General features: G+C 47.6%; 1 protein-coding gene across 1 annotated transcript in view; it reads left to right on the top strand.

The window, feature by feature from the left end:
- Nucleotides 1-9,718, top strand: part of adam12a (ADAM metallopeptidase domain 12a) — a 201,614-nt gene extending 191,896 nt beyond the window's left edge. The window contains exons 20-23 of the mRNA XM_084322845.1: nt 352-466; nt 3,030-3,305; nt 7,118-7,323; nt 7,668-9,718. Of these exons, the coding sequence (XP_084178971.1) occupies nt 352-466; nt 3,030-3,305; nt 7,118-7,323; nt 7,668-7,737 (667 nt within the window). The 3' untranslated portion in view covers nt 7,738-9,718. The remainder of the gene's footprint in view (nt 1-351; nt 467-3,029; nt 3,306-7,117; nt 7,324-7,667) is intronic.
- Nucleotides 9,719-14,679: the final 4,961 nt, after the last annotated feature.

Genomic DNA, 14,679 nt, shown 5'->3' with positions numbered 1-14,679 from the left:
ACCCTTTGTCGTGTGGCGGTGAAAAGGTTAACCATTTGTAGTGTGGTGGTGAACGGGTTAACCCTTTGTCACGTGGCGGTGAAAGGGTTAACCCTTTGCCGTGTGGCGGTGAAAGGGTTAACCATTTGTAGTGGTGGTGAAAGGGTTAACCCTTTGTCGTGTGGCGGTGAAAGGGTTAACCCTTTGCCGTGTGGCGGTGAAAGGGTTAACCCTTTGTAGTGTGGTAGTGAAAGGGTTAAGAGCAGTTGTTTGGAGGGAGTGTGTGCGTGTGCGCTACAGTTGCCACCCTGCATGTTACACATTGATCTAAGTGCTTCTGTGTAGCTAATAATGCGTAACGTTGTGCGTCAGGTCGGTGAGTTCTGGCACCAACAGGCCGTCCAGTCCCAGCCAGCCCCAGTCTGTGTGCAGAACCTCTCCACCTCGCCAGGCCCCGGCTCCGCCCCACGGCACCAGCATGTTCAAGGTTAGTATATAGGCTACTGTTCTCTCCTCGGCAGGTACCAGCACACACATGCACACATGCACACAACTGTAAACAAAGACATTCACACAGAGAAAGACACACATCAACATACACACATGTTCTCACTTCTCACACACACATTTGAATGTATTTATTTATGTCCACATAAATACAAGTATGTCAAGGACATAAACACTAATAATAATGCAATCATATATTGAGAGACAATTAGTTACAAAAGTGCCTGAATGGCCACAGTGTTGCACACAGACAGGATAATAACACACATAATAGAATAGAATAATAAGTAACAGTAGCCGGTGAAAAGGTAATCGACACACACACATACGTACAGAAACTCATGCATACATAAGCATGCATGTACATTTGCATGTGTGCGCGCACACACACACACACACACACACGTATATAAATGATGAACATGGAGAGAAAGTCGGACACAAACACAAAGCTCATTTAATGATACACCCCCCTTCACCCCCTCCTCTCAGGGATCCACGGCAGATATCTCTTCCTGTCTATCCTCCTTGGAAACATCGGCACCGTTTTCAATGGAACAAATCACCATCCGCCGGAGTGACACATTGCTTTCACATAAACGGCAGCTCATTCAAATCCAATTAAATAATCCCTCGCTACGCGGCCACGTGGCGGGGGTGTTGATAACGTGGGCCTGTGGTGAGCGCTGTATTTCTGACACCCCGATACCTCTCACATCATTAGAGAGAGGCGCCTGGTAAAGAGAGAGGGACTTGATTTATCTCTGTGTGTCGCCCACATACAGGGAATGGTCTGTTGTTCTTGTTGTTGGTGTTATTATTATAATAAAGTCTAACAAACGGCTAACAGCCATAGGACTTTATCCAGCTACCATATTAGTTGATTTAATGGACAGATCTGTATACATGAAATCATGCAGAAGGAGCTCTTTAACTCTAAGTAAGTGGGGACAGGCCTAATTTAGTAACACTGTGCTTCAGCCACATTGAGACAGGCAGGAACAGCCCAGTGCAGCGAGGCAGGGAAAAGATCGCCGGAGCAAACCTTTATTAGATTAAACTGGACTTTGAAGAAGTCTTTATTCATTCCACACATTGACAATGTCGTAATGCAGTGACACACACATGCGATGGGCGGCATGCAATTATTTCTTTTCTTTTGGCTCGCAGATGAAATGTTCCTCTCTGCGTTTGCCCCATCCCGTCATCCTTCCCCCCAAGGGCAGCTGGGAGCAGACATGGGCCGCACCCGGGGACCAATCCAAGTGCTCCTGCCCATCTTCGCCAGGGACGCGACAGCATTAGCGATCTGTTGTGCATGTTTTTCCATTGGGTTTATCTTATCGGGAGGTGAAACCCTTGCGAGCACAGGGGGAGAACATGCAAACTCCACACAGAAAGGCCCGGGAGATACCCCACCTGGGTAACTTGCAACGCAGCAACCTGGTCCCCAAGCGGGAATCGAACCCTGGACCTTCTAGCTGTGAGGCGACAGTGTTAACCACTACACCACCGTGCCGGTTTATTCCTTGTGCTTGAATTGACAAGGATCAAGAAAAGAGGGGCGGGATTTAAGATCGGTCCACTGACCAACGTTTTGACGCTGACTGCATATTCGTCAGAGATGGGGACGTCTGCCATGTGCACCAGTGATATTTCCCCTGTCCTATTCTAATATTTCCCAGACAAAAGCTTACAACAGTCATCGGTATGCGATCTATTGAGCTAGGGGTACAGTAATAGGAGAAGCGGTGTTAGAATTGACATTTTGTGTTGCGGACTGGCACACACGCATCCAGCAAGCTGTTGTCCATTACTGGGGATTGGGTGTTTTGAGTTACTGGGCCCTGTAGCATATGGTTTTCATTGGGTCTCGCTGGTAAGGGGAGAAAGGATGTAAGCCTGTTTGATGTGAGCAGAGTGCAGGTGAGGTCATTTTCCAGTTGTCAGGAGCTGTGTTAAATCGGTGTGTGTGTGTGTGTGTGTGTGTGTGTGTGTGTGTGTGTGTGTGTGTGTGTGTGTGTGTGTGTGTGTGTGTGTGTGTGTGTGTGTGTGTGTGTGTGTGTGTGTGTGTGTGTGTGTGTGTGTGTGTGTGTGTGTGCGCGCGCGCGCGTGTGTGTGTGTGTGTGTGTGTGTGTGTGTGTGTGTGTGTGTGCGTGCGTGCATGCGTGTCTGTGTCTACACTGTGTGTGCCCTTCTGTATGTGTATTGATGTGTGCTTGCTTGTGCAGTCCACATCTGGTCCAGGGGGTGAGTAAGAGGCAGACTCATATTCCGCTCTGTCTATTTGAGTGTGTGTGTGTGTGTGTGTGGGGTCTGTTGTCTCCCCAGGCCAGACGGGTGCTCGTGGCACGGCCTCTTGTCTCTAACCTTTGCTACCCGAGGAGGACCTGGGGGAAGAGTGAATGCACTTGATTTATGCACCTCTGACAGCCTCGGGAAGAAAGGCAGAGGGGTGGAGACGAGGAGGAGGTTAACGTGACTGCTGCTGATGGGAAGCAGACGGTCCTTTCTGACTGTCTCTGTCTCCCGTCTCTCCACAGCCTCCTCACCTGGGCCCCGAGGCTCTGCTGCCACCGGCCCCCTACCCCTCCTCCCACGGCCTGCGCAGACTGCCCCAGTGCCCCCCGGTTCACCTCAGCCACCCCGTCCCTCTGTCCCTCACCCTGTCCCTCTCTCCCGCACCCAACCCCGGGCAGCCGAGGCCCCCGGCCCCTCCTCCGCACCGGGTCCCTGCCCCTCACGTCCACGCCCACATCCCACCCAGAGGGGCGTCGTTCCGCAGCAAGCCGCACCACAACTCCTGCAGGATGGTCATGGTGAGTGAGCGCCCCTGTTCGCTACACTTCAATTCACAGACATGGAAAGGGTTTACACTGCGCTGTAATTTCTCTTGAGGGAGACTTTTCTTTTTTAACTGACTACCACAACCAATAACACCTAAACTGGGGAAAGGTTGCTCACTGTGTCTTCAGATGTCATGTGGCCCAATTTCATGGTTCTTTTGTGTCCCATAAAAGTCTATACGTGTTGACAGTTACACACGGTCCAATAAAAGAGCGAGGTTAACCCCAGGGTTTGCGCCATCCGTGCGAGACTTCAACCCCATAAACCAGCCGCATTTATAATTAAAATGGAGCGTGTGAAGGGGAGGGCACAGCGGGGAGATGAAACACCATTCGGCACGTATTATGTCTTTCCAATATCGCAGAGTGTGGTGGACTTGCCCCCCCCGAGAAGTGTTTCCTTAGAGCTCTGCTCGTGGCAATCAGAGGCAACGTTACGGAGAGGGGGGGGGGGGGGGGAAGCCTGGGCTTCCGGGTGATTAATCCCTCAAACTCAGTGATTCTCCCTAGGCCCTTATCTCCCTTTAATCCAGTTTGGTTTTTCCGCAGGGGCCGTGCAGCCTCCTAGGGGAAGAGAGAGACAGAGAAGGGGAGAGAGGGAGAGAGAGAAAATTAGGGAGCAAGAAGAGGTGTAAAAGTGGAGGAAGAAGACAAATAGTTAAGAGGTAAAAAGTACTTTTTTTTTAAGACAAGATGATAGTTGCATAAAGTATTCAATAAAAATAAAAATAAAATTATCAAATTGTCTTTATTTTAGGCGGCTGGGTGGCGCAGTGGACTAAGCGCTCATCACCAACGCAAGAGACACTGGTATCGAATCCGGCTGTCAGCGTTGCCTCCGGCTTGGCCGGCCGTCATACTGGCTCAATTGGCAGAGTCAGCGGGAGGGAAGCCGGTGGGTGGTAATCTGGTTGTTGTAAAACAGCGACCCCTACAGGTCGGTCAGGGCGCCTGCACAGCGAGGAAGGGAGATGGTGAGGGTAGTGTGAGCCTCCCACACGTTACACCTCACCAATGAGAGTCCGCGCTGGCAGGTGAAAAGAAGTGGCTGGCTGACTCCGCATGTATCGGAGGGGACATATGATAGTATCTATCAACCCTCCCTAGACCGACCAGTGGGGGGCACATGCGAGCAACGACCAGGAAGGGGAGGGGGGAATTGGCATGACTAAATTGGGATGGGAGAAAAACACAGAAAAAACAGGAGGAGAAAAAGTGGATAACATTTTTTTTTCTTTATTTTCTCATTTTCCACATGAAACAAGACACAGCACAATACAGTAATAATAATAATAATACACAACACATCACAGGACAGTAACATCAATAATAGGAATAATAACAATAATGATAAGACAATTCAATCAAATTAAATCAATAAAGTAGTTATAGTATAAATTAAATATATAAAGTTCAGCAGACCAGAACACCACAGGAGAGTCCACCCACCCCTGCTATCCAACCCAAAAAACAGGACCCCCACAGATCACAGGCCCACCACACATAAAGCTGAGTACCCCTTAAAGCCCCCAGCCCGACACCCCGGTCCACGAGAACCCCCACGTCCAGCATCCCAGGGAACCAGAGCACCACGCCTCAATGGCACTCCCCGAGACCCCGAACCCGGGGCCCCCACGGCCCAGAGCCTAGACCATCAAAACCACAGCAACCGAGGGCCCAAAAAAACCTACCCCACGTGCAGCGATCCCACAACATACGAGACCCCCCCTCCAGAGCCGAACCACCGAAATGATGGCCTCCCCCCCCCGATACTCCTCCCCACTAAGCCGCACCCGCCCAAACGATGGATACATATTACATACTATAAAGTGAAACATCCTGAGCCCCACCCCATCCACCCCAGTCCCGACAGCCACGGTCCCCACCCCATGAGGACCCCGAATCCGGTGCCCCAGCGAATCAGAGCATCATGCCTCTTTAATACTCCGAGACCCCGAACCAGGGGCCCCCACCAGCCCGAGACTGCGACCACCAAACCAACAGCATCAAGGACATAAGTATTAGATTTGTTATAATTGAATGCCTATTTGAAAATTCTAAAAATCATGACCCATCCCTAAAAAGGGAGAGATACACAGGTAGCAACTTTGCGGCAGAAGACGAAGGACAGCAGGGGTAGCCTTGACGACTGCCTCTCAGGCCCAGACATCACACCCACCCACCCTCTCTAACAGTACAGTATATGCTCGAGTTTATGGTAATCATCACAGGGCTCAGAGGCCTTCCCCAGGGACAACATGAGACACAGATACCACTTAGAAGCAAAGGTCAACGGCACTCCACACGAACATCAGGCTAATTAAGAGTGTGTTAAAGCACTAATGACATTCTCTCCCCTTGTCTAGATTAACATTTGGGGTTGGAGATGAGGCCTGGTGGAGTATGTTCAAACTGAGACTTGGTTAAAGAGCTAATAAAGATAATGATGGCACGCGATGGATAAGTTAAAGGGTTATGACACGATGGGAATGGCACCCGACAGACCTATGGTGTAACTGCGTTTCTGGATGTGTGTTTTTCCGCTCGCGGGGTTCGCTTCGCTTGGCGTTGCTCTGGAATTACTTCGCTGAAGTTTCAGTGGAACTTTGGCTTCTTTCAAAGTTCTGTTCTTGGTTATCTAACATGTTCGCAACATGCTACGAGACTCTACCGCTGCCAATATATCACATTTAGGAGATGGTTCTTCCCTCTCAGCTGTTGTTGTTTAAATTAAAACGTGCAAACGTGAAAGCGATGCGTGTTGGAAGCCGTCTCACTGACAGTATCTTTAGCAGCTGTTTGGCACGTCCAGAGAGACTGACCAGGCTGGGGCTTCTGCGCGGCGGAAAACTCTCTACGGGGGGGCTGGCAAACCTTGTCCACAGGGGCTTTAACCGGATAGTGCCCTATGCTACTTGGCAAAGGGAGCGGTCTTATGAGATAGCAACTTACATCACATTTACATTTTGTCATTTAGCTGACGCTTTTATCCAAAGGGACTTACAAGTTTTGTACAACAAGACAGCAGGAAGGGTAAAACTCTATCAGCTGAGTAACAATGTTCATCAACTTTGGTATTGTAAGCCCAGACCATGCTATGCTGTTATTATTGGACTAAGTGAGGTTTCCATGTCTGTTCATCACAAACAGCATCAGACATGCACTTTTTATTTGTCTGCGTTCAATTTAACCACCATTTGATGCTGTAGTGATTCTTTTGGAAGGAGCTCAAGACCCCCCCCCCCCCTTGCATGACTGGCTGCCGAATGTTATCAATTAGCAACAGTGCTACAAGAGAGCGACTTATCATGGATTTTGGCACACTGATGAGGGGAGACATACCCAGTGCTAAGCACTTTATGGATGGGCATAATGAGATCTCTCAAAGGAGCATGAAGTTTCAGAAGAGGAACTTATTGCAAAATGAATTATAGTTTAAATATGTAGTCCCTAATCCACTGACGAGTTGTGAAGTTTGTGTCATTCGTTCGTTCCTTTAACTTCTTAGATGTTCAAAGAGGACTTCTCTCCAGCCTGGGAAGGGAAGGAGGCGAATGGAGACCAGATGTAGAGTAGGTAGCAGGCGTTTATCATGACTTCATCCTTCCAGGGAAGATTAGAACCACATGACGACTCCTCATCACATGTCATGTGGGCAGGGTTGCTGCTGGTGACTGAAGGATGAGGGTACAACAGGCAGAGCCACAGGTGTAATTGGCTGGCTTTGGCCGCCACCTGGTGGTGCTTCTGGGTCATTGTCAATGTGCTTGTCTCGTCTCCTCCAGGAGGTGGAGAAGCCTAGCCCTCCCCAGAAGCCCCTTCCTGCTGATCCCCTGGTGAGGAGCACGCGACTGGTGCGAAGTCCACCTGCAGCACATGGCCCCTCCGTGGTCCGAGGGCCCGGTTTGGTCCAAGGGCCCCCTGTGCTCTGTGGCCTTACCCCGCTCCCTGTTGTCCTTAGACCTGTACGACCTGCCCCACATCCCAACAGGTAAGTTCTTCATTTTGTCATCTTTTACACTTTACAGCATATTGATTTGTGTAAACTCTACACAGTGCAATTTATACTGAGTTTACGAGTTTAAGTAAATTAGTTTACGTTTAACCCACAGTATATTTTCACCCTGTACATACATCTGATTAGCATTACACTCAGTAGTACTCATTTATATATTTTATACCAAGTTTAATCACCTGTACATTGTATATTGCTATTGCACTTTACTGTTACATTTGCACTTTGGTTGGATGCCAAACTTCTTTTCATTGTACTGTACTTGTGCTGTATGATGACAATACATGTGAATCTAATCTAATCTAATCTCTCTCCCCCAGACTCATATCCAAGCAACCTCCAACGCTACCAAAGCCTCATATAGTTGCCAATGTCAAGTACCGCAGCTGAGGGCCGGAAGGGACATTGTTGCGATAAAGACATTACAATTTGCACTATGAAAACTCTGAAGACCTTAAAAAGATGGCAGTATCCCTCTGAGGTTTTAAGACGGGGGGCCTGTCTGTCCCCTTGGTGCTCTGTCTCTAAAAAAATGGTGCTATGAGTCTGAGCTCAGGTACATGTAAAGTATTTATGTTCTGTATTTATTACCACACGGTGCACTGTGCCAGACACTTTTTACTTCATCGTAGCAACTTGGGGATTCTCTTTTATTTTTATGTTCATGTTTGTTGTGTTCATTCATTCTTGCAGGTGAGACAAAAAGACAAAAAAAATTATCTGTGAAATTGTCATGTATAGAAAATGATGTGTGAGGAACGTGATTCACAGTGAAGGGAACCGTGATATGAACATGATGATATGGTTTTGCATCATGGCTGAAGAGCTTCAGAGTGACGTAATCACAGATATATCACAAGGCTTGTCTGCGTGTTGCAGTGACTTAAGACTTAAGGAGGAACAAAGGATTAATTTTCTCTCGATATCAGCCACTCTTCTGTCGGGCTTTTGAAATAACACTTCCAGTTCATTTACAGCCCAATAGAATTGATGGATGGGAGACAGTTTTTGTAAAGGGGCCACACTCTCTGGAGCAACTCCCAGTGGTCTCTAAGCCAGCTTGGCAAGGAAACTACCAAAAGGAGAAAGAGAGCGAGTGAGTCCAGGCATGGCCTGCCATGATAATAATGCAGAGGTCCAGCAATGTGATTGTAAACACATGATTACACTTCTGCTGCACTGTGTAATTACTGAGGAAATGGATGGACCGTAGCCAATCTGTCCGGCCCACTGAGATTTATTTCTGTTTCTCCTCGGTCTTGAGAAGGGCAGAGGAGCCAGTGAAACAGTACAAATGTCGGGGCTTTGTCATCGTTCATTTAACGAGGCCCAGACAGCTCAGTCGAGGGATCGAGGGTTGCCGAGAAGTGAACTGAACAGAGATCTGAAATAGGTTTATATCGCGGAAGTGTGTTCATTCCCCTAGAGACCGTTCCTACGCTGAGATATTGCACTGCTAAAAGGTCATCTGCGCTTTGGCTATCTTCCTACCACTGCCCGTATGCAACGAGGGCCCTTTGCGAAATGCTCTGATTGAATCATTGATCGCTTAACAAAATCCTTACAGGCAGACAAACACAGAGGCTAACTCAACTTTATCAAGACACCCGTCTCTGCCTGAGATTAGGGGGTCAGTGTGTGGATACAGAACGATATGAGGTTACAGGAGGGAATGATACACCTGCCATGGAAGTATCCCTATGCTGCACGCAGCTCTTCCCTCCTGCCTGCAAGTTCAGTAGCTGTCCAGTGGGCAATCATATAAAACTTGACTGCCGTGGCCAAATTGTAGTCATATGTCCTGCATTTACTCTTTTTCTTCAGCTTAATCTTTTGGTTATCACCAAGTATCTTATGTGTCCAAGCGTGTCTTTCAAACCGTTTTAACATGTCAAATATAAAAGATCACATACATGTGGTGATGTATTTATTTACTTTCTCAGCTTTTGCAGTATACATTTTTATTTTGAATTCATTGCAGTACATTGTACGTATACATTCACACAGTGCGACATTTCCTTTAAGCACAGAACTTGTTCACAAAATATCTCGGTCGGAAAAGAAGACGGATAGGATTTTGTGATGCGTCTCTAGTGTTTCTGTGATTGACGGCACAGGATTTCATTGTTGAATAATTGTTACTTTTGATACTGTCCTTTTTTTAAACGATGCACTACTTTTACATTACGTTGTTTACTTTGCTATTGCAAACCCGTGGCTCCATGTACCAGTAGCTGCACCAGTATTATTGTCCAGTCCTGTAACTGTACGTTCATTAACTTCCTTGTCGATTGTGTTACCGGTGAACACGTTTTCATGGAGAGCGCTTTTTCTATGATTATTTGATACATCAAATGTAAAGAAAAAAAAACACTTAAAAAGTGTCAATGTCTGTCTATGGCATTTTGAACACTCAAGCAGTATTAGTAAAAATTGTTTTATCAAACACTGAAACATGTTTGTCATGATTCTTGTGCTCGTCATTCATGATTATCTTTTCCACAAGTACTGTATTTACATTATGCATGTTTCAAACATAATACAGAATAACATAAGGTGCAACACAAATGTTTCAAACATAATGCACAATAACATAAGGTGCAACACAAATGTTTCAAACATGATGCAGAATAACAACATGCAACACGAATGTTTCAAACATAATGCACAATAATATAACATGCAACACAAATGTTTCAAACATGATGCAGAATAACACAACATGCAACACAAATGTTTCAAACAATATACAATAACACAACTGCAAACACAGAATCTCTTCCATTTTACTGGGTTCTTCCCTCCAACAGACGTACGATGTTCTATGGAAAAATATATTGAATTACTTAACAGTACTTACAGATGATGTACTTTCTATATGGAAATGTATATGTATGTGAAATTGTAAAGCCATGACTGATGAATAAGCAATCTATAGAAAGATACCCGTCTCTCAAAGGCTTTAGCCATTTCTGTCGCACTCGAGCCAAACTGCAAATAGAAAGAGAAATGCTCAATATTATTATTATCCTATTATACCCTATTATTATAGGGATTTTAAATGTGTTATTGATTTATTCATTCTAAACCAATAGCCTGGTGTGTTACCTCATTTATGACACGATGGTCTACTCCATACTCTAAAAGCAATTTGACAAGGTCTTCACGGTTATTTAGAACCTGTAAAGAATCTGTATGGCAGACAATGATGGCTCCTTTAAAGAGACCTCACATAGAGCATATTGTGTGTGTATCTGTGTTGTGTTTCTCTGTTGTGCTCTCATCTTTTATTTTGACCAATAATTGTATGTGCTATTGTTACACATGCACTAATTTATTTAATTAACAGTGACAGATGAATACACTTTTCATATAGATAGATAGATAGATAGATAGATAGATAGATAGATAGATAGATAGATAGATAGATAGATAGATAGATAGATAGATAGATAGATAGATAGATAGATAGATAGATAGACAGACAGACAGACTTGGACACACTTGAAACTGCATTCATGCATATTTGTTGACACCGGCGGTGTTTACATCCAATGTGAACACGCTTCAGCCTCTGGGGGTCATGTCACACGCTTCAGCCTCTGGGGGTCATGTCACACGCTTCAGCCTCTGGGGGGGGTGTCACACGCTTCAGCCTCTGGGGGTCATGTCACACGCTTCAGCCTCTGGGGGGGGGGGGGGGGTGTCACACGCTTCAGCCTCTGGGGGGGTCATGTCACACGCTTCAGCCTCTGGGGGGGTCATGTCACACGCTTCAGCCTCTGGGGGGGTCATGTCACACGCTTCAGCCTCTGGGGGTCATGTCACACGCTTCAGCCTCTGGGGGGGGTGTCACACGCTTCAGCCTCTGGGGGTCATGTCACACGCTTCAGCCTCTGGGGGTCATGTCACACGCTTCAGCCTCTGGGGGGGGGTGTCACACGCTTCAGCCTCTGGGGGGGGTGTCACACGCTTCAGCCTCTGGGGGGGGTGTCACACGCTTCAGCCTCTGGGGAGGTGTGTCACACGCTTCAGCCTCTGGGGGGGGTGTCACACGCTTCAGCCTCTGGGGAGGTGTGTCACACGCTTCAGCCTCTGGGGGGGGTGTCACACGCTTCAGCCTCTGGGGGGGGGGGTGTCACACGCTTCAGCCTCTGGGGGTCATGTCACACGCTTCAGCCTCTGGGGAGGTGTGTCACACGCTTCAGCCTCTGGGGGGGGTGTCACACGCTTCAGCCTCTGGGGGGGGGTCACACGCTTCAGCCTCTGGGGGTCATGTCACACGCTTCAGCCTCTGGGGGGGGTGTCACACGCTTCAGCCTCTGGGGGGGTGTCACACGCTTCAGCCTCTCCACAAAGGAAGCCCGGTGCTCTCAGTGTAGGACCATCTAGTTAGTAGCATGGAGTCTCCAGGTAACGTCACTGAACTCAACTCAACTGAAGTTACTGAGACTGTCTGCTGTCTGTGTGGTCTGTTACTGTCTGCTGTCTGTGGTCTGTTACTGTCTGCTGTCTGTGTGGTCTGTTACTGTCTGTGTGGTCTGTTACTGTCTGCTGTCTGTGTGGTCTGTTACTGTCTGTGTGGTCTGTTACTGTCTGCTGTCTGTGTGGTCTGTTACTGTCTGCTGTCTGTGTGGTCTGTTACTGTCTGTGGTCTGTGTGGTCTGTTACTGTCTGCTGTCTGTGTGGTCTGTTACTGTCTGCTGTCTGTGTGGTCTGTTACTGTCTGCTGTCTGTGTGGTCTGTTACTGTCTGTGGTCTGTGTGGTCTGTTACTGTCTGCTGTCTGTGTGGTCTGTTACTGTCTGCTGTCTGTGTGGTCTGTTACTGTCTGCTGTCTGTGTGGTCTGTTACTGTCTGTGTGGTCTGTTACTGTCTGTGGTCTGTTACTGTCTGCTGTCTGTGTGGTCTGTTACTGTCTGCTGTCTGTGTGGTCTGTTACTGTCTGCTGTCTGTGTGGTCTGTTACTGTCTGCTGTCTGTGTGGTCTGTTACTGTCTGTGGTCTGTGTGGTCTGTTACTGTCTGCTGTCTGTGTGGTCTGTTACTGTCTGCTGTCTGTGTGGTCTGTTACTGTCTGTGTGGTCTGTTACTGTCTGTGGTCTGTTACTGTCTGCTGTCTGTGTGGTCTGTTATTGTCTGCTGTCTGTGTGGTCTGTTACTGTCTGTGTGGTCTGTTACTGTCTGCTGTCTGTGTGGTCTGTTACTGTCTGTGTGGTCTGTTACTGTCTGTGGTCTGTTACTGTCTGCTGTCTGTGTGGTCTGTTACTGTCTGTGTGGTCTGTTACTGTCTGTGGTCTGTTACTGTCTGCTGTCTGTGTGGTCTGTTACTGTCTGTGTGGTCTGTTACTGTCTGTGTGGTCTGTTACTGTCTGCTGTCTGTGTGGTCTGTTACTGTCTGTGTGGTCTGTTACTGTCTGTGTGGTCTGTTACTGTCTGTGTGGTCTGTTACTGTCTGCTGTCTGTGTGGTCTGTTACTGTCTGTGTGGTCTGTTACTGTCTGCTGTCTGTGTGGTCTGTTACTGTCTGCTGTCTGTGTGGTCTGTTACTGTCTGTGTGGTCTGTTACTGTCTGCTGTCTGTGTGGTCTGTTACTGTCTGTGTGGTCTGTTACTGTCTGCTGTCTGTGTGGTCTGTTACTGTGCTGTCTGTGTGGTCTGTTACTCTGCTGTCTGTGTGGTCTGTTACTCTGCTGTCTGTGTGGTCTGTTACTGTCTGTGGTCTGTTACTGTCTGTGTGGTCTGTTACTGTCTGCTGTCTGTGTGGTCTGTTACTGTCTGTGGTCTGTTACTGTCTGTGTGGTCTGTTACTGTCTGCTGTCTGTGTGGTCTGTTACTGTCTGTTACTGTCTGTGTGGTCTGTTACTGTCTGCTGTCTGTGTGGTATGTTACTGTCTGTGGTCTGTTACTGTCTGTGTGGTCTGTTACTGTCTGTGTGGTCTGTTACTGTCTGTGGTCTGTTACTGTCTGTGTGGTCTGTTACTGTCTGTGTGGTCTGTTACTGTCTGTGGTCTGTTACTCTGCTGTCTGTGTGGTCTGTTACTGTCTGCTGTCTGTGTGGTCTGTTACTCTGCTGTCTGTGTGGTCTGTTACTGTCTGTGTGGTCTGTTACTGTCTGTGTGGTCTGTTACTGTCTGTGTGGTCTGTTACTGTCTGTGTGGTCTGTTACTCTGCTGTCTGTGTGGTCTGTTACTGTCTGTGTGGTCTGTTACTGTCTGTGTGGTCTGTTACTGTCTGTGTGGTCTGTTACTCTGCTGTCTGTGTGGTCTGTTACTGTCTGTGTGGTCTGTTACTGTCTGTGTGGTCTGTTACTGTCTGTGTGGTCTGTTACTGTCTGTGTGGTCTGTTACTCTCCGCTGTCTGTGTGGTCTGTTACTGTCTGTGTGGTCTGTTACTGTCTGTGTGGTCTGTTACTGTCTGTGTGGTCTGTTACTGTCTGTATGGTCTGTTACTGTCTGTGTGGTCTGTTACTGTCTGTGGTCTGTTACTCTGCTGTCTGTGTGGTCTGTTACTGTCTGTGTGGTCTGTTACTGTCTGTGTGGTCTGTTACTGTCTGTGTGGTCTGTTACTCTGCTCTCTGTGTGGTCTGTTACTCTGCTGTCTGTGTGGTCTGTTACTGTCTGTGTGGTCTGTTACTGTCTGCTGTCTGTGGTCTGTTACTGTCTGTGTGGTCTGTTACTGTCTGTGTGGTCTGTTACTCTCCGCTGTCTGTGTGGTCTGTTACTGTCTGTGTGGTTTGTTACTGTCTGTGTGGTCTGTTACTGTCTGTGTGGTCTGTTACTGTCTGTGTGGTCTGTTATTGTCTGTGTGGTCTGTTACTGTCTGCTGTCTGTGTGGTCTGTTACTGTCTGTGTGGTCTGTTACTGTCTGTGTGGTCTGTTACTGTCTGTGTGGTCTGTTACTGTCTGTGTGGTCTGTTACTGTCTGTGTGGAACGTTACTGTCTGTGGTCTGTTACTGTCTGTGTGGTCTGTTACTGTCTGTGTGGTCTGTTACTCTGCTGTCTGTGTGGTCTGTTACTGTCTGTGTGGTCTGTTACTGTCTGTGTGGTCTGTTACTGTCTGTGTGGTCTGTTACTCTGCTGTCTGTGTGGTCTGTTACTGTCTGTGTGGTCTGTTACTGTCTGTGGTCTGTTACTGTCTGCTGTCTGTGTGGTCTGTTACTGTCTGTGTGGTCTGTTACTCTGCTGTCTGTGTGGTCTGTTACTGTCTGTGTGGTCTGTTACTGTCTGTGTGGTCTGTTACTCTCCGCTGTCTGTGTGGTCTGTTACTGTCTGTGTGGTTTGTTACTGTCTGTGTGGTCTGTTACTGTCTGTGTGGTCTGTTACTGTCTGTGGTC

This window comes from Notolepis coatsorum (assembly GCF_963971535.1).
Source record: "Notolepis coatsorum genome assembly, chromosome: 10".
In the NCBI taxonomy this organism is placed as follows: Eukaryota; Metazoa; Chordata; class Actinopteri; order Aulopiformes; family Paralepididae; genus Notolepis; species Notolepis coatsorum.
The sequence above is the reverse complement of the archived record's forward strand: the minus strand, read 5'-3'. Positions and strand labels throughout refer to the sequence as shown.